At 39.5% G+C, this 21,924-nt stretch overlaps 2 protein-coding genes across 2 annotated transcripts in view; both read right to left on the bottom strand.

Annotated features, from left to right (window-relative positions):
• cdk5rap2 (CDK5 regulatory subunit associated protein 2) overlaps positions 1-3,047 on the bottom strand; it is a 30,490-nt gene extending 27,443 nt beyond the window's left edge. The window contains exon 1 of the mRNA XM_035667497.1: positions 2,853-3,047. Coding sequence (XP_035523390.1) covers positions 2,853-2,905 — 53 coding nt within the window. The 5' untranslated portion in view covers positions 2,906-3,047. The remainder of the gene's footprint in view (positions 1-2,852) is intronic.
• A 1,914-nt stretch (positions 3,048-4,961) lies between these two features.
• Positions 4,962-21,924, bottom strand: part of LOC118332773 (collagen alpha-1(XXVII) chain A-like) — a 71,484-nt gene continuing 54,521 nt past the window's right edge. The window contains exons 29-61 of the mRNA XM_035668201.1: positions 18,060-18,113; positions 17,737-17,781; positions 17,006-17,050; positions 16,696-16,749; positions 15,094-15,147; positions 14,646-14,699; positions 14,421-14,474; positions 14,276-14,329; positions 14,038-14,145; positions 13,885-13,938; positions 13,673-13,780; positions 13,508-13,561; positions 13,325-13,378; positions 12,762-12,818; positions 12,602-12,655; positions 12,463-12,516; positions 12,281-12,334; positions 11,780-11,833; positions 11,437-11,544; positions 10,886-10,993; positions 10,579-10,686; positions 10,384-10,437; positions 9,200-9,262; positions 9,061-9,114; positions 8,939-8,974; positions 8,798-8,815; positions 8,648-8,683; positions 8,501-8,527; positions 8,338-8,388; positions 8,084-8,252; positions 7,882-7,991; positions 7,527-7,745; positions 4,962-7,396 (exon numbers count right to left, since the gene is read on the bottom strand). Of these exons, the coding sequence (XP_035524094.1) occupies positions 7,250-7,396; positions 7,527-7,745; positions 7,882-7,991; positions 8,084-8,252; positions 8,338-8,388; positions 8,501-8,527; positions 8,648-8,683; positions 8,798-8,815; positions 8,939-8,974; positions 9,061-9,114; positions 9,200-9,262; positions 10,384-10,437; positions 10,579-10,686; positions 10,886-10,993; positions 11,437-11,544; positions 11,780-11,833; positions 12,281-12,334; positions 12,463-12,516; positions 12,602-12,655; positions 12,762-12,818; positions 13,325-13,378; positions 13,508-13,561; positions 13,673-13,780; positions 13,885-13,938; positions 14,038-14,145; positions 14,276-14,329; positions 14,421-14,474; positions 14,646-14,699; positions 15,094-15,147; positions 16,696-16,749; positions 17,006-17,050; positions 17,737-17,781; positions 18,060-18,113 (2,373 nt within the window). The 3' untranslated portion in view covers positions 4,962-7,249. The remainder of the gene's footprint in view (positions 7,397-7,526; positions 7,746-7,881; positions 7,992-8,083; positions 8,253-8,337; positions 8,389-8,500; positions 8,528-8,647; positions 8,684-8,797; positions 8,816-8,938; positions 8,975-9,060; positions 9,115-9,199; positions 9,263-10,383; positions 10,438-10,578; positions 10,687-10,885; positions 10,994-11,436; positions 11,545-11,779; positions 11,834-12,280; positions 12,335-12,462; positions 12,517-12,601; positions 12,656-12,761; positions 12,819-13,324; positions 13,379-13,507; positions 13,562-13,672; positions 13,781-13,884; positions 13,939-14,037; positions 14,146-14,275; positions 14,330-14,420; positions 14,475-14,645; positions 14,700-15,093; positions 15,148-16,695; positions 16,750-17,005; positions 17,051-17,736; positions 17,782-18,059; positions 18,114-21,924) is intronic.

The following is a 21,924-nucleotide window of genomic DNA, read 5'->3' on the forward strand; positions in this document are numbered from 1 at the left end:
GTGTGTGTGTGTGAGCATGAGAGACCATGTGCCAGTGGCAGCCTAGCTCTCATGCTGCTCAGACAGAAAGGAGGAGAGCAAACAGAGAATCCAGTGGATGGAGAAGGCTTTCTTTTGCAGACAAGCAGACTACTGTGACTCTAAACAGCAAAGCATCACACAGTGACGAGACAGTGGCGGCAGTCAGAGACGCGGCACAATGTGCCAAACATCAGCAGCACACATCTGGATCGCAATGACACGTAAAGGAACCGGGGTTGCACCGCCACAACACAAACGTATCGCTTTAGTGCAGAATTTCACAGACGAATCGGGATTTTTACCGAGGATACTTCACTTGCATAAACAAAAAACATGAAGTTATCTGAGTGCAAGCTCGTGTTCCTCCACTCTGACCTTTGTGTCTAATAATATAATGTCCCGCATTGAATGACTTCCTCCCATACCTCCCCTGGCACTGGAAGCACAGCCGCTCTGCTGCTTCTCGGATATATTCCTCAGCAAAGAGCTGCGGTTTCAGCGGGATTTGTTCATATTTCATGTCTACATATTCACATGTTTTGTGTTATTTGTATACGGGACTTAACAGATTGTGCTTCAGCTAAACATTATGAGAATAAAAAACGTTATTACTCTAAAATTATACATTTTTGTAAAACTGGTTGCTTTTTTAATAAAAACAAGGACATTGCTATTTGATTTTTTCTATTTTTATAGAAAATTAGTCAAACAAATATGACTCTTAATCCATTTTGTCAGGTTTCATTCCCTTTCTAGGCTGTCAGTGACTCTGGGAACTGTATAAATTAATATCTACGGATAAATACTCTTTGTTTACAACTTCCACAGTTGCCGGCTCGGACAATAAACCCTAATCACACTCCTCTTCCTCATCTTTGTTTTGCTTTGACACTACAAAGGTAACCAACATGAAGGAATATAAACCAATACAAAACAGTACATTACAGTGGAGATAAGAAGACACAATGCAACTTCTAATTACTCCCCTCTGACTTCCAAAAAACACTGAATCCAGATATAACCAGGGTTTATTTTTTTACACTGATCAACATTTGACTCCTTCGAAGAATACGAGCAGCAGAAACGCGAAAAAATTCTTCCCAAAAACACTGATGATCAGTAAAAAATGTGTTGACAATCGTTGCATCACTGAGGTTTCACATGCCAAGCAAACCCCTTCCTGTGTTAATGGAGGAAGCACTCAGCAAGAGCCACGATAAGAGTGAAAAGCAGCAGACATAAACATGATAAAACAACGTCCATAGAAATCACACACAAAACGAAACCTTCTCATGGAGAATAGATGACATTAAAACGCGTTGCTGAAACAGTTTTGTCAGTGCAGCACTTGTAGTAAACCCCTCCAGCACACAGTGGAAACAATGTAGGAGCCTGTAAACACTGACTTCCTCTTTTCTTCTCATTTTGTTCAGCTGCTATAGTGACAAACGTGAAAAGCAGCTAAGCTCACAAGAATACAGCAGTTAATAAAAAAAAACACCATAGCTGACTAAGAGTATGCAAAGCTGTATGTATTTTTTTTTTAAAACTAAAAGACAGTAAAGAGAATCGGGTTTCAGAATTACCGAATAAGTAATTCACACCACAGATATCAGCTAACATCTTGGGTTACTGAGGCACGTTTACCAGCTGGATGACCGGACATTATTTTTAAAAAAAAGGAGACGAAGCAAGGACACTACAAACCTAAAACACACACAGAGATGCTTTAACTATCTTTCCGGTGGGGCATTAAAGAGCTACAGATCAGCAAGAAGCTAATAATACACAGTTTCACCTACCACAGTCACACTCTTCTCTCATGTCACGGAGAGTACGCGGGAAAAAAGAGGCAAAAACAACAACAACAACAACAACAATGATGTTAGCTCCACAGTCCACATTGGAGACGTCTCTGCTTCAGCCTGGGGGAAAGAAAATGAACAAACTGGCTCTGATAATTTCCGCTTTCTTTCACTCTCTCAATGACAGGTCGACACACAATCGCAGTAATATCACAGCAGCATCCAACCAGCTGAATATGGTTTATAAAAAGGGACATGTCATGCTTTATATTATATATTATTATTATATATTAGGACCAGTGTTTCTACTGCATTGTTGGTGTAGTCGCTTTGGGTTTGGGTCCTCACATTTGTTCTTAATTTGGTCTCTGTTTTGTTTTTAATCCATTTATGTAAAGATGTTGAAGTTTGAAGCAAGCTAAATACCGTGCATTGGTAAGAATGATTATTTATATTTTATTACCAGCACTATGTAAGCTAGTAACGTTACATTTCCAGAATCAGATTCAGAGATAGTTTTATTTGTTTCCCGGGGTGAAATGTGTTTGTTACAGCTGCTCAAGGTGCTCACACGATGTGGAAGAGTAGAAATACTATTATATTACAATATAGAGAAACAGAAAATGTCAATATAGACAAAGTGAATGCGATATTAATTAAATTAAACGAGTAACAAGAGTTCTACAGATTGTAGCATCGCAGAAGTTTTTAAATTATTACAAAGAGTGACGGAATAAACCAGTGTGTTGCACATTTTACATTGTCATCATCCAAATGTCAGATAAACTACTAATTTATTTACCACCAGAAAATAAAAACATATTTATGAAACCTAACGTTATTAAAACTAATTAACTGCTGGTACTCCTGGTTTAACAACTTCAGTGTCTCTCCAGTTAATAGCCAGGGCCCATGTAGCGGTAACTAACGCTACACGGGGCCTGGCTATTAACTGGAAACAACACTGCTCACTGCTTTCGGATTACAAGCTAGCGGTAGCTCGCTAGCCATCGTTGCTAGGTTTACCTTCCGTTGATGTCAACGGGGAGCGACAAATCCTCCCCCACGACGGAATCCATAACAGCGGTAGAGTTATTGAGTGTCCTCTCCAGAACAACGGGGCATTTTACTGACTAGACGTAGAGTAAACTTCGAAAAGCGGGACGGAATTCAAAATAGTCCAGGCTACCGCCATCATGATATGGTAAACGTCACCATTGTGCACGTTGGAAACTGGTGATGCGTTCAGGACGTGTAGGAGATGTTTTACTTCACAACTAAAACGCCGCGGTGGATGCCTTAAAAATATATATATAATTTATGCCAACACAAGCTATGTGCGATGGTTATTATTAGCCATGTTGCAGTATTTGTTCACAATGGTGCTTGAGTGCATGTTTGTTGTTTAAGACTTCAAGTTGGAGATTTTCCGAGGAGTAGGGAAGGCGGCATGGAACTGGGTGGATACTGGGATAAAGCGATTGGCCAAAACAAACACTTTGGGGAGGGACATGGAAGCTCAAAAATAAAGACGAATTTGCTCCTTTGGTATCCAGCCATAGTCATGTTACCGCCTCTGACAACAGACAGAGAGAGAGTGACTTGCTTTTATTTAGTGGGCCCAAAAGTCCATCACCATACTGTCATATAAAAGTCAGCAAACAGGAACAAAAAACATCAAACACAATTGCATTAATGTAGTAGAATGCAATAGTTTTGTACCATGTGTTTGTCATGCATCTTTAACAAAATGTAACTAAATAAATACTTCATTTTCTGACTGAAACTAAAAGTTAACTGTTAAACATAATTTGTATGTGTGTTGGGGCGTGTTGCAGAATAATTAACATTTCCTCCAGTGGGTTAATTATAACATCTCGTGGGAATAGAGTCTACAGTAATGACTACTGTCTCAGTATTTTATCACCTATTTTCGCTAAATTAAGGAAACGGCTGAGACGTCTGGCGTAAACAGCTGGTTTACATGACATTTATCCAGACGACAATAGCGACATCAAGCGGTGAAACTGTTTATTTCAGCCGGGATAGAGTACAGCTTCACATAGCAGTCCTCTGTACTGTACCTGAAACCTTTGTGTGTTTTTGTTTGTGCACACACACACAGGCAACATGTTTGTCCAAGGCAAGCACATCATGTATGATAGATTTCTGTGAAACACCCACCACTCCCTTTTCTCCTATTAGCAACTAATTTGTAATTTGTTGTAATTACATAGTAATTTTGGGTAACTGCAACCCCAGGCTCAAAGGTGCCCCCAAAGCCTCAGTCTATTGTGTATGAGTTGTTTTTGTATTGCATTAACAAATTTATTAGGGTTTGCACAATTAAAGTACAATTTTAACTAAGGAGGTTCCTGCATTGTTAGTTAATTTTATGGCCCTATTATGGAGAGATGGCCCCTGAGTCAAAATCTAGTTGTTTTTTTTTGAAAATTGTGCTCACATGTTACATATTTTTAGTCTTATTCCAGCATACATGTACTGGTTGCACATACACATTGAGGACAAGTGAGTAGGTGTGATGGCAGAAGGGGCCCAAAAACAAGGTAACAGGTTAATTTGGCCATGAGCTCAACAACTACTCAAACCCCAACCAGGCAATCTTCTGCTTAACTCCTCCACTGTTTACTGCATTATATTTGGAGCTTTCTGATGGATCTTGGCGGTCTATATAGTTCTGTTGTGACAGAATGACTCAACTGGAGATTCTGTTTATCTCTAATCTAGTGGGAAAAAGTTACACCTAGTTAGTAGTTAGTTAACACCTGTCTGCAGTCAATCCAGCAATGTTAAAATCATGTGCTTATATAAAAGTGCCCATATCATAATTGTGTTGCAAAACCATTGGCCATCATCACAACTCTTCATGTTCATCTGGTTACATTATAAAAGTATTGGCTATATGTGTAGAAACAGTTGCATCCTTTGAGACACATTTCAGACCATTGACCATTAAAATCTTCAGTGAGCAAGAATGTGAAATTATGTTCAAGGTATGCAATTATTAATTTTACCTTTAGAAACTTATTAGGCTCTTAGGATTTATTAGGATCCTTGTATCTTTCTTAATCTGTCTTCAAATACTTACGTAAAGTAATTATCGACACACAAATTGAAAGTATTTATTGAACAAATGGACATTGAACAATGTAGACAGATAAAGGATGTTGGCACCAGAAATGATCTTGTTCAGAGTTTGAGGACTTACTGTATTTGGCGGATATTTCCAAACAGGCTTTAATTATAAAGGCAACAGAAAATCTTTGCTCCGAGTCATGTGTTCAAATGTGAGGTATTCTTAGCTCGTTTTAATGTCTACAACAGATTTACAAAAACAGGAAACAATTTTCACATATTTGCATAATTCTTTAAAACACAAGTTATAGTATAGCACAGAGTCCTGGTACAGTACATGGTTGATTATCATAGAGGAAAAACAACAAAAAGCAAAATAACAAAAATTAAAAAAATAAAAGATAATTAACATTGCAATAAATTTGTTCTCTGGAGCCCCAAATTTACACATAAAAAAAAAAATCTATAAACTCCAAGACCAGTTGGGCAAACTGATATATAAAGTTGTCAGATAGAGTAGTATTGCTTCAACCAACAGAAATTTGCTCAGTCTGCAACCACGTTAACAACATTAAATAACATTAAATTAGCAAGAGGGGATCCACTGTATACAGCAAGGTTTGCACAATTATACACACTTGTGTCCAGCTACAACAAAGAAACTTTTATTTAATTATATCTCCACTAGTTGTGTTTCTAAAAATATTACATACAGCTGTGGGGGGGCTTTGTACAGAGAAAAAGAAAACTTTATTCTTAAAAAACACTCCAAACCCTGTGATTTATACTGGATATGAAAGGAGAAATCAGATTTTAGTTTTTATAGTTATCTCTAAAATAGTCTGTAAAATGCAGCAATAAACAACCGATGGTTGACTATGTAATGGGATATTACCATTATAGTGCATTATGGAAGCTATTTCAATATATTATATGGACTTTTTTAATCAATCTAAGCAAGCATGCACTATAAACATCAGAATATTTTAGCAAAGTGGTGTAATTACAGCACTATGGTTAGCACCTTAGATCATTTACTTAGCACCATGCATTAGAGAGAGAATGGTATAGAAGATGGGGGTTTTATTTTGACTCATGGACCCACTCTCCTCTCTCCTGTGGCTCAGTTCTCCTCTAAGGAATGCCTGTACCTGTAGTCTGTCTACTGTAAGTGGGGTAGAAGAAGAGACTCCTGGTCCCATGTTGCGCCTGGTAAATAATAACTATTACCCTTGTATCTTTTATTATAAGTAAGTAAGCAAAGAACTGATACGCCTAATTTCACACTCCACAGTTGTAGAGAATTTAATAAAACACTATTGAGAACTAGAGCTCCATACTCTTCTTAACTCTGACCTCTAATCTCCACAACCGCAGATATTCTCCATAATTATCAGTGGCATCCGGTTCAATAATGTAAGAGCAGTAAGTATAGCGATAAGTATTTAATGCACTGACTTTCCATGTGGACGGCTTGCATGCATCAGTGTGTGGCATCAGACGTTATTACTGAGAGCTGACTGGGTGTCACTGGTCCTCCCGCATTTGGGAGGAAACTGAAGGTCATGATTTCCCATCTGGAGCACCAGTAAATGCAGATGTGATTTCTGCTCAGTTTAAGCAAATGCCTGCCTGCCTCTGGATTAATTCACATGGGCAAGATCACAAAGAGACGAGCACCAAAGGCAAATAAAATGGCACCCCTGAAAAATCCTTCCATATAAGTTTAAAATATCAAATTATCTTCTCATTTTCTATTGCACTTGAAGATTATTTCTTCACATAAGATATACATGTATAAAAGTTAATAATAAGCATACGTATTTATATGTACATTTAACTGATCCCAATTACTTTAATTCCTTTCTTCTAACAGAATTGAATTCCTGGTATTTCCAAAAAGTACACACAGTATACAGACTGTATACAGTTAAAAAAATAAGTTACTCTATTGTCCACTGATTAACTTGGCCTTGGTCTCCCTTCACTTAGCAATGTTCAAGAGAGATTGTGTGGCATCGAGCCTTTTTTTCTCCTAGCGGGCGTACATATGGAGATCCTTCTTGAAGAGCGTGAAGAAGCTTTTGCTTTATGGAGAAGATTAGTGCAAGAACTCCCCTGCTCCTCCTCAGCTCTTCCTCCCTCTGTGTCTGCAGTCCAATGGGAGTTTGGCAGAGTGAAGCAGGATCTGTCTGGAGGGAGGCTTGTACTCGCTTGGATTGTTTGCCACCGATTGGAAGAGACTGCCCCAATCTCCAACGCTTGCATGAGGGTGTCACGTAGGGGTGATCCTTCCCTCCACGCTCAGACGACTTACACTGCAACCCTCACAGGAAGCAAACAGGACCTACTTCTAGGTGGTAATGTGAGCCAGGAGTAGTATTGGGAATGTTGTAGATGTCGACCACAGGGAGCAGGGTGGGATCCAGGGAGTGGAACACAAAATGGGTTTGATGCCAGCGGCCATCTTTTATCTGAAACCCAGTTAAACAAGACATTTTTTAGTCCATAACACAAACTGCACAATTAGGGTGTGAAAGTCTGGAAGTCAAGAATGATGTCAACTAAAGGGCACAAAGCCAGATGACATCATGTTGGTCCTACCCAGCAGGAGTCTTCTATGACTTCTGGCTCGAGCTCTCCTCCCACCTCGAACACCTCCCCACTCCAGGCCTTGAATCTCACAGACCCCTGGGCAGCTGGCTGATCCTCAGCTGAACTCCAAACCGAGATGTTCAGGCAGTGGATGACAATGTGCTGCACTGCTTCTGAGCTCAGCAGGTGCAGGAAGTTCAACTGGACGCGGCCAACGGTCATTGTCGGCTGCTCAAACAGGCAGAAGAGGTGCTGGTTAACAAGTCTGGTATGTGCTCATGTGTATAATATTTACAGTCCTTTAAATTTTACATACTTAGAGACTTTGCTGATCTCATTGTGTTTGTTATTGTGTATTAAATACCTTGGATGCCGTTATTGGTTTCAGGCAAGTCTGTCCACCTCCAGTAAAGTTACAGGAGACTTCTATTGTATCTGACGAGCAGCCCAGGTTGGGGTCAATCCAATAAGTGCCTGAAAATACAAACAGATTTAGAATAATTAGTCTATCTAAGGTAAAATTTCTCTCTGTCTCTAACACAGCAAACACACACACACACACTTACCATCATTTAACTTCTGTTCACAGCTGTGCAGGTCCCTGCAGATGCGGGCGGGGTTGTCCCGAGTGCCCAGTGGGTTCTTCAGGCTCTGGATCAGGTTACTGAGGTAGTGGAGGGTCTTAAAGATCTCTGCACCCTGGTCCAACATCGGCAGGTCCATCACTGGCTTATTCTGGAGGACATACAAAAAGATGAGCCTGTGAAGTTTGCAACACATTAAAAGATTTAACATTAAATAAGACACTAACTCCACTAACCTCAGTCCTGAGTGGGGTGTGTGAATCCATAAACAAAAGACCATCTTCTTTCTGCAGAAAAAATATCAAAATCTTCTTTAATCAGGGCTGTTATACCTTTCTGGATAACACATTAAAGTATATTTTAACTACTTATTGGATGTAATAAAATAACATGACTTACAAATGATAGAGGGATACCCGGGCGACCCTAAGAAGAAAAAGAGTTGTTTAGACAATGAATCACGCAACTCAAATCTGACATTATGTTTGTTTGACCTATAAAACCATGTAGAGGTTTTGCTTAAACCTATGAAGGTGGAAAACTTACTGGAAGTCCAGGTGGTCCACGAGGTCCAGGAGATCCCTAATAAGATGAAAAAGGTTGAGGTTATATGCTGTCAATCAAATGTCAATCAGTAAAATACAAATTGCATGTAACAACAAAACAAAAGTACAGTGCTGTGCTGTGCAAACATACCATTGGTCCTTGCAACCCCTGTTCAGAGAGAGAAAAGACATGTTTTCAGCCTATATATTGTCATCAAATCTGCTTTTCTGACAGTAGATAATGTAAACAAAATGGAAAAAATGGAAAAGAATAGATGTGGGAAGAACTTACACTCTCTCCACGATTGCCCTTCTCTCCTCTAGGACCCTGTAAAGAGACGTACATAGTCAGTTGGCTGAAGAATAACAGCAGAGAGAAATGCCAAAGCGTATATCAATCAGTATAATACATACTGTGCTTCCATTGGGACCAATAATTCCCATAGGGCCAATAACTCCTCCTCTGCCCTGATGGGGAGAAATAGGAGAAAAAGAATGAAACAAGAGGTTCAGTGCATTTCGACAGTGTAATCTAGATCACTAGTCTACTTACCATTGCGCCCTGCGGCCCCTTCGGTCCGCGTGTGCCCTTTGGCCCAAAGTCTCCTGGAGGCCCCTGAAAACAGCAGAGATAAAATGTTTTATACACACTCGTCACCCACTCTGTATACCTGTTCAATACTTGATGTCAGTTTTGCAAAAAAATTTTTCACACACCAGCTTCTACTGTATCTATGACTATATCTACATCTCATCATGGAACATCTGACATCCACTAACTATTTCCATATTGAAGACAGTGCTTCCAGCTGTGCTAACAGATTTTGGCTTTCGGTTCTGTTTAGTCATTTCAATACAATAGAATAGATTTTTTTCTACTCAACTCACTCAACCAGACACATTTGGAATGTGTTTATAGTGCATGATTGGAACTTTGCTTCACACTAGCAGTTATTGTGGCGCTATTGTGTTATTGTTTAAAACTATACAAAATGACACACATGGATTGTTCCAGAAAAGGAGCAACACAAACAGATCATGGGCAGGAAGTGAGAAGAAAATTTGGTGGCTTGCTTCAAAGTGTGCTGTTTGTAAATGGGATCTGGTGATAGGAGAGATTACTGAAGAACACACACACATGCAAGCATACATGCAATTATTGTCGCCATCACAAGCTCTGCCTTGCCTAGGCCAGGTGTTGCAGCGTCCAGACTACACCTAAATCCCAAAACAAGCTATATTTGTAGAAGTTCACTACTTAGAGACTTAATCCACTTCCTGGAGAGACGTCCAAGGTTTTATTATTAAGGGGGGAGTGATAAGCAAACTGAACTAAACTGCTCATCCAAAAATGGCTTAACAAAGCCGTTTCTAAAGATACACCAGTGGCTTATTTAATGTTCAGTAGCCCCTCAGTGACGATAAACTTTTGTGTGTGTGTTTGTGTCTGTTTACCCATGTATTAAGTCAGATTTATCATCAAAATGTGTTTGTGTTTATGTGTGTGATTTATGGGGCTGAGCAACACACAGCAGAGTGGGCCATATAATAGCAAAACAGCTTTATTCGTTTTCATTAACTAATCTTTACTGTTGTATGCGGTGCCACTGAGGCTGAGTTGAGTCTGAAATGTCTGTGGCTATTGTAGAATCACATGAGCGTTGCATTTCTACAGCCATGTTTTGTTCGGTGCACACAGACTGTGGAAGATGTGCTGCTGTTTGGTGCTGAACATACCCGTGGTCCAAAAACTCCCAGAATTCCTGGAAATCCTGGTTCCCCAGTATCACCCTGAAGAAGAATTAACAATCAATAACTCAACATTTTCGGAAATGGAATATCATGAAATCATATCATTCAATACTGTGCCTATACATATGTTATACATATCATACATATGTTTATGTGTACGTATCGATGGCTGATACTCACAGGTTGTCCTTTTGGTCCTTGGTCTCCCTGTGACCCTGGCAATCCCATTCCTCCTCTAAAGCCTCTTTTTCCTGGAGGTCCACTCTGGCCTCGAAGACCCTGCTCACCCTGGATTGACGAATAAATGATCAAATGACTGAGTACAGATCACTCATGGGAAGTTAAATAAGTTTTTTCAAAATCATGTGATAAGGCCATCATACTAATATTTCCCTTGCAAGGCAGCACATTATATCTAAAAGTTATTCTACTTTTTCATGCATTGTTAACCTGAACACTCCTACGTCATTCTACCTTTCCTTCTTACCTTTGGTCCAATGCTCCCCTGATCTCCTGGGAGTCCTGGAACGCCAGTTTTTCCACGTGAGCCAGCTTTGCCAGGAAGACCAGCCTCCCCATCATCACCATGCTCTCCCTAGATACATATCATAAAAGCAGGATGAATGAGAGTCATCTTAAAAACAAATAATAAACAAAACGCACTGGGGCCTTAAAATGTCAATAATAGTCCCCACTGTCCGTCCATTACTTTGGTCCAGAGATGGATATCTACAGGGCAGGTTTCCATTAAATTCACTTGATTCATTCATGCTCTCCAGACGATGAGACCACTCAAGCGTTGTTGTAGCACCACAATAATAACACACAATAGATCTCATTATCCAATAAAGAACCATTAAATTTGCTGATTACATTGATGGGTCCAAGTGGATAAGCCACTTGTTGTTTGGTCTGTGCAACACAATTGCATTTAGTAGAATAAAGAATATTTGAGCCTCTAGTGCATGTTAGCAAAGCCACGACTCTAGTGTAAATTGAAAATAAATAAGGTTAAGAGATTTTTGTTGTTTTTCTCACCGGCATGCCTTTACTGCCATCCTTTCCTGGGACTCCATCCACCCCGGGCACACCCTCCTGTCCCTCTCGGCCCACCACCCCTCTGGGACCAGAAGGACCACCGCCACCCTGGGGAGAAGAGAAGACTTATCAGAAATCTGTTCCTGGCTTTGTTTTCATCTGCCTTGACTTGAGTGAATTAGCACAATCAGTTTCCCCCCTCTAGCTTAATCTATTTATGACGTTTGTTTATGCCTCGTTTCCAAGTATTCTAGTCATGAATACAAATTTCCTAAGAGAGTATGTGAAACATGTGTCTTTTGTAATGGAATACTGTAAGTCACTGAAGCAGGTGTGGACTTACCTCTGGTCCTCTGGCTCCTTTTTGCCCTGACTGACCCCTTTTGCCTTTCTGGCCCTGAAGAGAGAGAAACGTTTCAAAGGTGAAATAATATTATTATTGAATATTACTGTCCCACATCTGCTGGTCATGGTTTGTGACTGCCACTAACCTACAATAACATTTTACCAAGTTATAGTTGTATTTCTGATGGATTAATTACCTCTTTAGTAGATGTTTCTGTTGGATCTCTGCTATATTAGCTAACTTTCTCACTTTGCCAGAGACCTGCTGATGTTGTTATAACCCCTAGATTGGTCACGCCATATAAAAGCCTCAACATACTGTATCTAAAGCTCTCTTGAAAGGTTGAACAATACGAACAGCCAAAGGTTTGGACCGAAGCTAATGCAACACAGACAATAAATAATGCATATAAAACTATATCTCTCCAAACATGCACAAAGAGGTACACAGCAAACACATGAATGTTTGTTGTGTGTGTTTTTGTTTTGGCATTCTTACTTGATCTCCTTTGGCCCCTTTTGGTCCTTGTTGTCCACGAGGTCCAGGCTGTCCCTGAAATTGCCAGTTATGTTAATGGAAGCATATAAAGAGGACCTGTGTGAGCGTGCCTGCTGGTTGTTTATGCAGACTTAATGACAGAACTGCACATGGAAATGAAATGAAAAAGTTTTGACACTCACAGGTTGTCCAGGGGCTCCAGACCTTCCTCTCTCTCCATCCACACCAATCTGACCCTGAAACAGAAAAACAGAATGTAATTACCCAATATCAAATACCAAAATAAATCATTTTAAAATCACTTGGAGTGATGGTACGTACTTTGTAGCCTGGATCTCCTGGTTCCCCTCTCTCTCCTCTATCACCTGGAGGACCCTGATAAAACAAGAAATATATGAGAACAACAAATGTTTCCATTTCTGCAACCTTATAGCAGACAAAGAGTAGAAGAAAGGAGAAAAGTAAGTCAGGTGTGACTTACTATGTCACCTGGAGGACCAGGAGGACCCTCTACTTTTCCATCATCTCCATGCTCACCCTGCAGATGAAAATCAGAACAGTTAGATGTTTTATATAAGACACGCACCCCTGATGTTTCAGTACACTGCATCTAGCTTTTGAAACATCTCCTAAAATGTTACATATGTTGGAAAGTTTACTTTATTTACTTTGAGATGCACTCACATAACTCATTGTGATCTGTTACAGCAAAAAACGACCTCCCTGTGTGTGTAAAATCAGTTCTCTCTGCCTTTGTGTAAAATAAAAGCTGTGACATATTAACAATGTGTCGTCTTTGAGGAAGGAAGGCACTGAGGTATCAAAACAAGGCTGATCACTACAAGCTGCTGAAAGAGGGAGGTGCATTTTGAGAAAGCTTGTTTCATAGCTCAATGAAAAACATTTGGTGTATCGATCCACTTTCAGGTGATTTGCGGCCAATCCAAACTGGTGCTTGGATAAATACTGGGAACGGATTGAGATAGTGAAGGAAGGGAGGCAGAATAAAAGATCAGTATTACACATAAAGTAAACGAGGAGTACCTTTTCACCTTTTGGTCCTGGAGGCCCCATGGGGCCCTGTGATCCCTGATGGCCCTGCAAAGACACACACAAGAAATTATGTCATGTGAAATGATACACCAAATGCAAATACCCGTAACAGGCTTGTTTAATGTTTGATGTCCTTCCTCATACAGACACTTACTTCTAATAAGGTAATCTTACCTCATAACCTGCTAGACCAGGTTCCCCCTGTTGACCCATTCGACCAGGAGCTCCCTACAAGGAACAAATGTTGTGTCTTCAGTCACACTATATATAATTTAGAACATTAGCATGATTCATGGCAAATTAATCATAAATATCTGAATCATTACTGTTCCACTTTACCACATGTCCAATTGTTCCTCTGGACCCCTTCTGCCCAACAAAACCTGGTGGTCCGGTCTTCCCCACCGGCCCAGTCTCCCCAAGGTGACCTTGATGACCTTTGGCCCCCTACACACACAAAGGATAAGTTACAGAGTAGCTGACCACACAGCATTTCTGTGTCATTGTGTGTAAATCCTTTTGGATCATCCGAGGTGAATTGATATTAATACCTTTGGCCCTAGTTTGCCACGCTCCCCAATTTTGCCAGGTTTCCCCTCTGGACCCTTTAGAGTGAATTAAGAAACAGTTTAAGGTGTGGTTTGAGAGTCAGTTTGCAAACAAATGTGTGTGTATGAATTTAACCATAAAGATAGTCCACTTACTCTGACGCCAGTGAGTCCAGGACTTCCAAGTGGGCCCTCCTTTCCCTTTAGCCCAATTTCACCTTTTTCTCCACTGTCGCCCTCCTGACCCATGTCGCCTTTTTCACCCTGAGAATAGGTACATGAAAACAAGACAGTTTTTTCACCAAAAGCATGCAAACAAAGATTAAGATTAGGATTACTGGTGCAGTATATGGCTGTGTTTTGGAGTTGATGTCACTTTGGGAAAACACATTACCTTGGCTCCATCAGGACCAGCTGGACCAGCTTCTCCCTCTAACCCTGGCTCTCCCTGTTATCACACACATACAAAGGTTAATGAAATGATCAGCTCCATCTTGAACTATTGATTGATATTGATAGTTTAATGCTGATAAACGTACCCGCTGTCCTATTAGTCCCTGCTCTCCGATGTTACCAACAGGTCCAATGGCTCCCTGATACACAGAGACACAGATACAAACACATCAGGGCACAGATAATATTCTGCCTGTCTTTCTTGTGTATTTGTTTGATATTAATCAATGTAGTTTGATCAAGTTAGGCATGCAATTGTTTGTATTAAACTTTATGGTAAACCTAAAAGCTGCAACAATATATTGTCTCACCTTCTCCCCTGGCTCGCCTGGTAGTCCTGGTTCCCCCACCTTGCCTGGAGGACCCTTTATAAATACACAGAGGAAGGAGAAAGGAAAATGCTAAATGATTTTGGACAAAAAATGAAGGGCTAATGACTCTTTGGCATTAGATATAAACAATATGTCAGGTGTGAGTCCTATTACGTATTGTCATGAGAGAGGGGAGGGAGAACAAGAGAAAGAGGACACCTTTTGTAATGTGGGTTAATTAGTTTAATTTGACCGATTACTTCAATCAGATAGCATTATTGATTCACTGGTGTAGGGTGAACAGCAGATGTCACATATTTAATCATTTAGTCTTCACAATACCCTTTGTGTGTGTGCAGATGAACACCAGTGACCTCATCCATGTGGATGCATTGTGTTTGCAAGTGTGTGTGTGTGTGTGTGTGTGTGTATTGGCAAAATCTCTCACCTTTTGACCAATTTCTCCCAACAATCCCACAGTTCCTGGTGGCCCAGGTGGTCCCTGTAGATGGCAACACAAATACTTGAATGATAACCAGACTAAAAACCAACAGCATCAACATCAGATTTCATTTAATAAGCACAAAAAAAAAAAAGAAATCTCTAATGTTGGCTAATGTTGACTGTGGATGAGCCAGCGGCAGATACATCAGTAAACCATCTGTACACAGTTTGGCTCTGAATGCAATGACTGACTGTGTCACTAATTATGCTTCTAAAACATTGATGCTTTGCCATGAACACTTCTTAATCTCAGTGCATATGAATAATGTTTGCTCCCTGGTTGACTTGCATCCAGTCCAAACAATAGTAATGGTATAACTGAAGTCACATGTGAGATCTTCAATTCATATTACGAAAGAAAAGCATTAACAGCAGGTCTCAGTGTGTGTGTATTTATATCAGTGAAAGCAGCTGTGCAGCATGGGAGATGAGACAATGGAGAATGATCAGAAGGGAGAAAGGTGATTTGGAACAATGTACACAAGAGAGGATCCATATTTATAGATGGTTGCTAGGAAACATTACTTCATCCTACCACTGTGTTTCAATCTTTATCTATATGGAACCACAATAGCTTGTCTAGATCCAAACTAAGAAGTCAACAAACCGTCAATAACTCAAAAAACGAATGTAGCTTGTAGTTGATATGACCCTTTAAAGCAATTTTAAAGTACTTATTAAAATGTTAATTACAGCACTGCAAACCAAAATACATTTAAAAATCAGTCCCTCACATAATATTTGTCTTTAAATCAATAGGCATAAACAGTCTGCTGTATGGAGTAAACTGCATTCAGCTCCCCTGAGATAGAAAAATCCCTGCTTTGTTTAATAGGAAACAGGAGAAAATCAATCAGTAATTTATTCATACCAAAGAAAACAATGAAGGACTGGGCGCCTGTTTTTAATATTGGTCAGTTGATGCCTTTTATAATTCGTCTTTTACTATTCTGCCTCAAAAAATTAAACCACAAAAAGTACAACAAATCTAAAAAAGTTGTATCCATCACCGCAATAATCACATATCTTTTCCCTGCAAGTTCAGCAATTTAGCCATCTATTAATAATCTGTTTCCTTTTCAAAAACTAATCTATCATTCAAGTCAATCAGCATGCTCGCAGTTCTCTCTTTTGCCACTACAGAACAGATGTGTCAAGGATGAGACAATTATTTGGCTGCTCTTGAGGAAACATTTAATACAGGCTATAATATTCTTAATAACTACTAAAATATGTCTCATAAACTTCCTGCTGGTTGTAATATTTTGGAGCTAACAGAGCTGGGCAGAGAGGACCAGTGTGCTGCTTGTTGCTAGAGAGAATCTAATAAAACTTGTAAGTATGGTTATGAATAATGGAGAGGAACAGTATGATGATCCAAAATAAGAATACTGCAAAAGATTGGCCTCAACAAAAGAAGTAGGAGACAGAGAGAGGGAAAGACACTGATGCTAATGAGGATATCAAGACATGTCAGGGAAGGTGTAAAGATGCAAGGAAAATGAGGAGACGGGAAATAAATAAATAAAAGGAAGGAGGGTTATACCGGCTCGCCTGCTATTCCCTTGTCCCCTGGAGGTCCTGAAGGCCCTTGGATACCCTGGAGACAGAAGGGTAGGTGAGTTCAGAGTAACTGTACATGCCCAAAAATCATCTCACAGATACAGTACATGAAAAGCATTTAATGGAATCCCCTTATGCATTAAACTGTAACTACAATTAAACTATATAACACTATTATACAGCATTTACATACACTATACTGTGGGCAGAATATAAAGTTTATTGTTTTGGGGTCCAACTGTGCATCTAAGTCATTTAAGTACTATTTCTGTGTATGAGTATAGTGAACTCACAGGAAAACCTTTAAACCCACTTTCCCCTGGCTCTCCAATCTTCCCCTGTAGAGACACAATAAAAACAAGAATATGTGAGATCAGGGTTCATTAGCATGTGATCTATGATGCTCACAAAACCAGAGTTCAATAATGAAGTTAACAAAGAAAACACATTAACACATGGGGCTGGATTCACATAGGGTTTGTGCTTTGCTGTAGACAGATAATTCATGTATAAATGATACATAGGAACAATATCTGACGATCGTACAACACTAAACAAAGAGTTGGCAAGTGTGCTTCTTTGATAATATACTGTAACTAATATTTTTTTGTATATACAATCTTTTCTCTTGCTTCTTTCTCCACTTCTTTCTGTTTGCCCCAAAGTTATGTATTGACCCACACTACATTAGATTTACAAACCTTGCTGTACATAAAAATCATTAGAATTTACGCCCAAATCATTTTTAGAAGTGGAGTTTGATTGCAGGCTGAGTAAATCTCAAATCCCACCAATAAACTTTGCGTTGCTGTCATGTGCGTAAATCTCGCCGAGTCTGCAGAAAACCTCCCAAGGACAGTTCTCTCCTTCAGTATGTTTTATCTGACTGTGGGCCTCCACACTGCTGGTAGCATGTAGGTCTTCTAAATCATTCTGCTTCCTCACCTCTCCAGAGGAGCATAAGTACCAACAAAATATATGAGAGGAAGGAGTGGAAGAGTAGAAAAGTTCCCCAGTGCTTTACCTGTGGTCCAGGGAAACCTATTTTTCCTGGAGGACCGTCGGAACCCTACCGAGAAAGAAAAGGATGAGAGATAGCAATGCATTGAGTCATTTGAGTTCACTGTATATTGTCTGCCTCCTGAGTGGATGGATAAAATGTGCTACTACTATTTTTGGTGCACAAGATTCATTTTCCCTCTTAAGAATCCATAATGTATGCAGGAGGATATTACTTCTACATTATTAAATGCTAGTTTATGGTAATTTTAGCCTTTTGAATGTTTCTATTAAATATATCAACAAGAAAATTTCAGTAAATGTATGCAATGAAAGCAGATTTCTTACCGCCTTGCCCTCTAACCCCATCTCTCCTGTTGGACCGTCAGGCCCTATCGCTCCCTGAAACACAAGACAACTGTCACTTCACCAATAGAGGTCACTGTAACACAGCCAGACAGCCAACAAAATACTGTAAACAAACATCATACAGTAGTTCAGTGATGCCAATAATGTCACGGGCAGTGTGAGGGTCACTGTGCCTGTGAACAAACACATTTCAGGGTAAATAGTAAGTAAGTAAGTTATGTATAACTGTGTGTAAAAGTGAATATGTGCACATATTAATGTAGAAATAGCTAAAGGTCTCCCTGTAGGGTGTCACACATGGCAGTAAGAGTTATGGGGGAATGACTTGTATTGTATTAATACTAGAATCAAGGCACAAGTCTGGGTAGATATATACTGTTCACACTTTAAACACATACACACTGTCAGAACAGTCTGACTGTTTAGATTACATGGGTGCAACTGTCAAACATAATCAATCTAAAGTGCTTAAAGGCCTGCTCGTCCAGTGAGCAGTGATAATGAATAGGAGCCAGGCAGTGGACCAATACAGTCCATCTGCTCTGCACCTGCACAACCTTTCTCATCTATACTGTGGAAGATATTGGCTCTGTGAGGATCCTCAGCGGCTGTTAATATCCTACTATATGGGTCCATCTTAGATACAAGTGATTATAAATAACAAGCGCTAAACAGGGATTTTCTCAGGATTATTAATTATTTCAAAGGAAAAAGCAGATAAAACATGACACAGCCACACAGGAGTGTGAGTGGTTGATGACTGAGCACAGCAGGAGTTTGGCCCGTGGAGAACGTCGCTAGGTGAAGTGCTATAAGCCTATTATACATAGAGCTGGATAAGCAGTGCTCATTAACATTCCTGTCTGGGGTACCTGCTACCCACTGCTTGCGTTTACATAGGCGGATTAGCCGATGTGTAGGAAAAAAAATATTTCACCCCATCAGGCCCCTGGAAAAATGGGTTCACTCAAATATTATGCTTCAAAGTCAATCAATTACACAGAGTTACGTTAATTTGTAACACAAGTGTCTGACCCTTTTCAAACAAAGGCAGAAAAGGAGCACCAGGAGCATGATTTCAAAACAATCAAAAACATCTATTTTACAATAACCACCGACCGCAGAGAGGGAGAGATGATGAGATTAATGTGCTCTTCAATATGGAAAACATTAGCTGAGGATTGTAGGTCAGGCGTCATGAGGAGTTATTAAATACAAAGCATGATTAGTCAGACTGGTGATTCCTCATGGCTGACATCCACTAATTTGAGTCCACAAGTTCAAATTCAAAAGGTTTTATACATGCAAATGAAACACAGAGCGACAGAGAGGCGATAGCGGTACTAGCATCCTAGCTGCTCTGATGCCAACATGCAGTTTCATGGAGTTTTATCTCGTGTCTGATTCCAAAATATTTTAATGTTAAAAAACAGACCAGTGCCAATGTCTCTGAGAGTGAGGCCAGATGTTACACTGCAACATTAGGGCCTTGTGCCTCAAGCCAAGTAGCTAATACTTTACAGACATACAGTACAGTGTTAAAAGCATACTGTCAACGGTTAAAAGTCTTTGTAAAAGTTGTGTACAGTCTTATTTAGCGCTAAGATGTTTTATTCAGAGATCTTATGAATGACACAGTGCTTCATGTTGGACATTGAGAGAAAAACATACTCCATTTTGTTTTATAGAGAGAGATGTTAAACCGAAAACTGTCTTAACCTTGACTTTACAGTGGTTTTTTTGTGTGTGTTTTTTTTTACAATGGATTAGCTCTGAAATGATGACTAAGGGATACATGAAATCTTAAATTCTAAAAAACTGCAGCATTTTTTGCGGAGTAGGGGGGTAACATGAGTATGCATCTGTGGTTGCACATATTTACAGTCTGTGAGAAAACCAACTCTATGTCTTCTGTTTTGCAGCACTCAGGTTTCTAAGCGTAGGCTACCCAACATAAGTCATGAAGCAGCAGGCTGATTTACTGGCAGTGGAAGCTGCTGACATTAGTATTAATTGAAAACACAGCTTGAGACATGAGAGTGTGTCCAGGACAACCACAGCGAGGCCCGTCTCCCATGGATGCCTCCGATAGAGAAGCTCAAAGCTGTTTCATCCCACTCTCCAGCTGGCTCAGTGGACCATAGTGATAAAAGACATCTTTTAAAAACTTTTGAAAAGGGTTGGCGACAGCGTCTGAACTCAAAGAGAGCAAATAAAGGACAGAGGATGTTACTATTTACTGTGTTTTGCGTCATTGCCATATTTATAGCCATCTTTTTTACTCTCAAAATGCATTACTGTCATTAATTACTGCCACTACATTATCTTGGAGTCCACTCGAGTACTCTCTGTGAACAAGAATTCATTTGGTTTTATTTATTATACGTTTTTCCAGTAGTCAAATTTTATGATTTCATATCATATTTTTAGATTTATGATCAATTTTATAATTTTATTGTATTATTTATCTGGTCCAAAATAATAGCTGTTATTTCTGCTAAAACTCCAGCTATTATCGCTTTGTTTTCTCACAAAACATTTTGGAGTTGTAAAAGTTTTCAGTTTTATTCAGATTGCAGAGCTGTAACTTGGCAAATCTCAGGTGATTGATTACTGGCATCTTTATCTACAGTACATTTGTTTTATTTTTGTTGAACATTCTTCAGTTATTATAAATTTACGTCCATAGAATTTTCCCCCCCAGGAAAGTGTTAAATGTTTTAACAAGAATAGCACAGGTGTATATATAACACTGATTGCTCAAAAAAATTTAAGGAGTGCTAGTGAATCAACTAAGTTACACCTGTCATTGACAACTCAAAATGTCTTTCTTAATTCTCATGTTAAGTTAATTTAATCATCATATTAGCACGGAAACTTTAACATACAGTGATGTACAGCACAACGGTGGTTCTCAACCCTTTTGGTGTCCCAAAATAAATACTCATCAGGCCGTGGACCAGTATTTGATAAGATTTTGGCTACGTTCACACTGCAAGCTTTAGTTTATTGTTCAGATCTGATATTTTTTGTTTCAGCTGTTCACATTGTTTTTTGAATGTGGCCCGTATCATATTCCAGTCTGAATAGGTCATGGCCCTAAAGTGACCCGCATTATGAATGTCGATCTAGAGTGACGTCAAAGTCACATGAATTTATATATGACTTTTCTGAGATTTGGGTTACTTCAGTCTGCAGTCTGAACGCAGTCTCAGGGATCTTGATGTGAAAGACCTGCCCACCGGAGGCTTTTAGACATAAACTGTCACATCACCACTGTGATGTGATGAAAATTGTCATAAAAATTCCGCCATTATCGAATAGTGCTTTTGAAAGTTTATCACATTTAGGAAAAATATAAAACTGACTAGTATTTTCCATAGCTGGTTCTAAAAATGTAACAGTTCAGAAAAGCTGCTATTGTGTTTTATGAGTTTGAAACCTTCTGCTAACCCAGAATCATTGAAAAACTCTATGTTAATCCCTCCATAAATCATGTTTCCCCAGTTTTTCTAAATTTATCTGGGAAGCAACCTCGGGGTCACATTTTCCAAGAAAAATGTCATGTAGCTGGACTGATGGCATGTCTTTCCTACAACTAGTAGTCATTGTTCCACTTATGTGGAATAAAAAATTGTTTTGCATCCCTGGTGCCCTTCCAGAAGTTATAATGAGCACTGACTTCTGAAAAGGATGAAACAGACTCAACGCTTTGACTCTGAATCTGAGATTGTGTTACGCAAGCAGCCATGTCCATTAAACATACATGACCTCAGTTTCAGAGGCAATTCCATATCACTTCATTATGTTCACCCACTAAAGTTTTTCCAACGGCTCAACAAGA

Source organism: Morone saxatilis, unplaced genomic scaffold (genome assembly GCF_004916995.1).
Source record: "Morone saxatilis isolate NCDOM2014 unplaced genomic scaffold, NCSU_SB_2.0 Contig21, whole genome shotgun sequence".
In the NCBI taxonomy this organism is placed as follows: Eukaryota; Metazoa; Chordata; class Actinopteri; family Moronidae; genus Morone; species Morone saxatilis.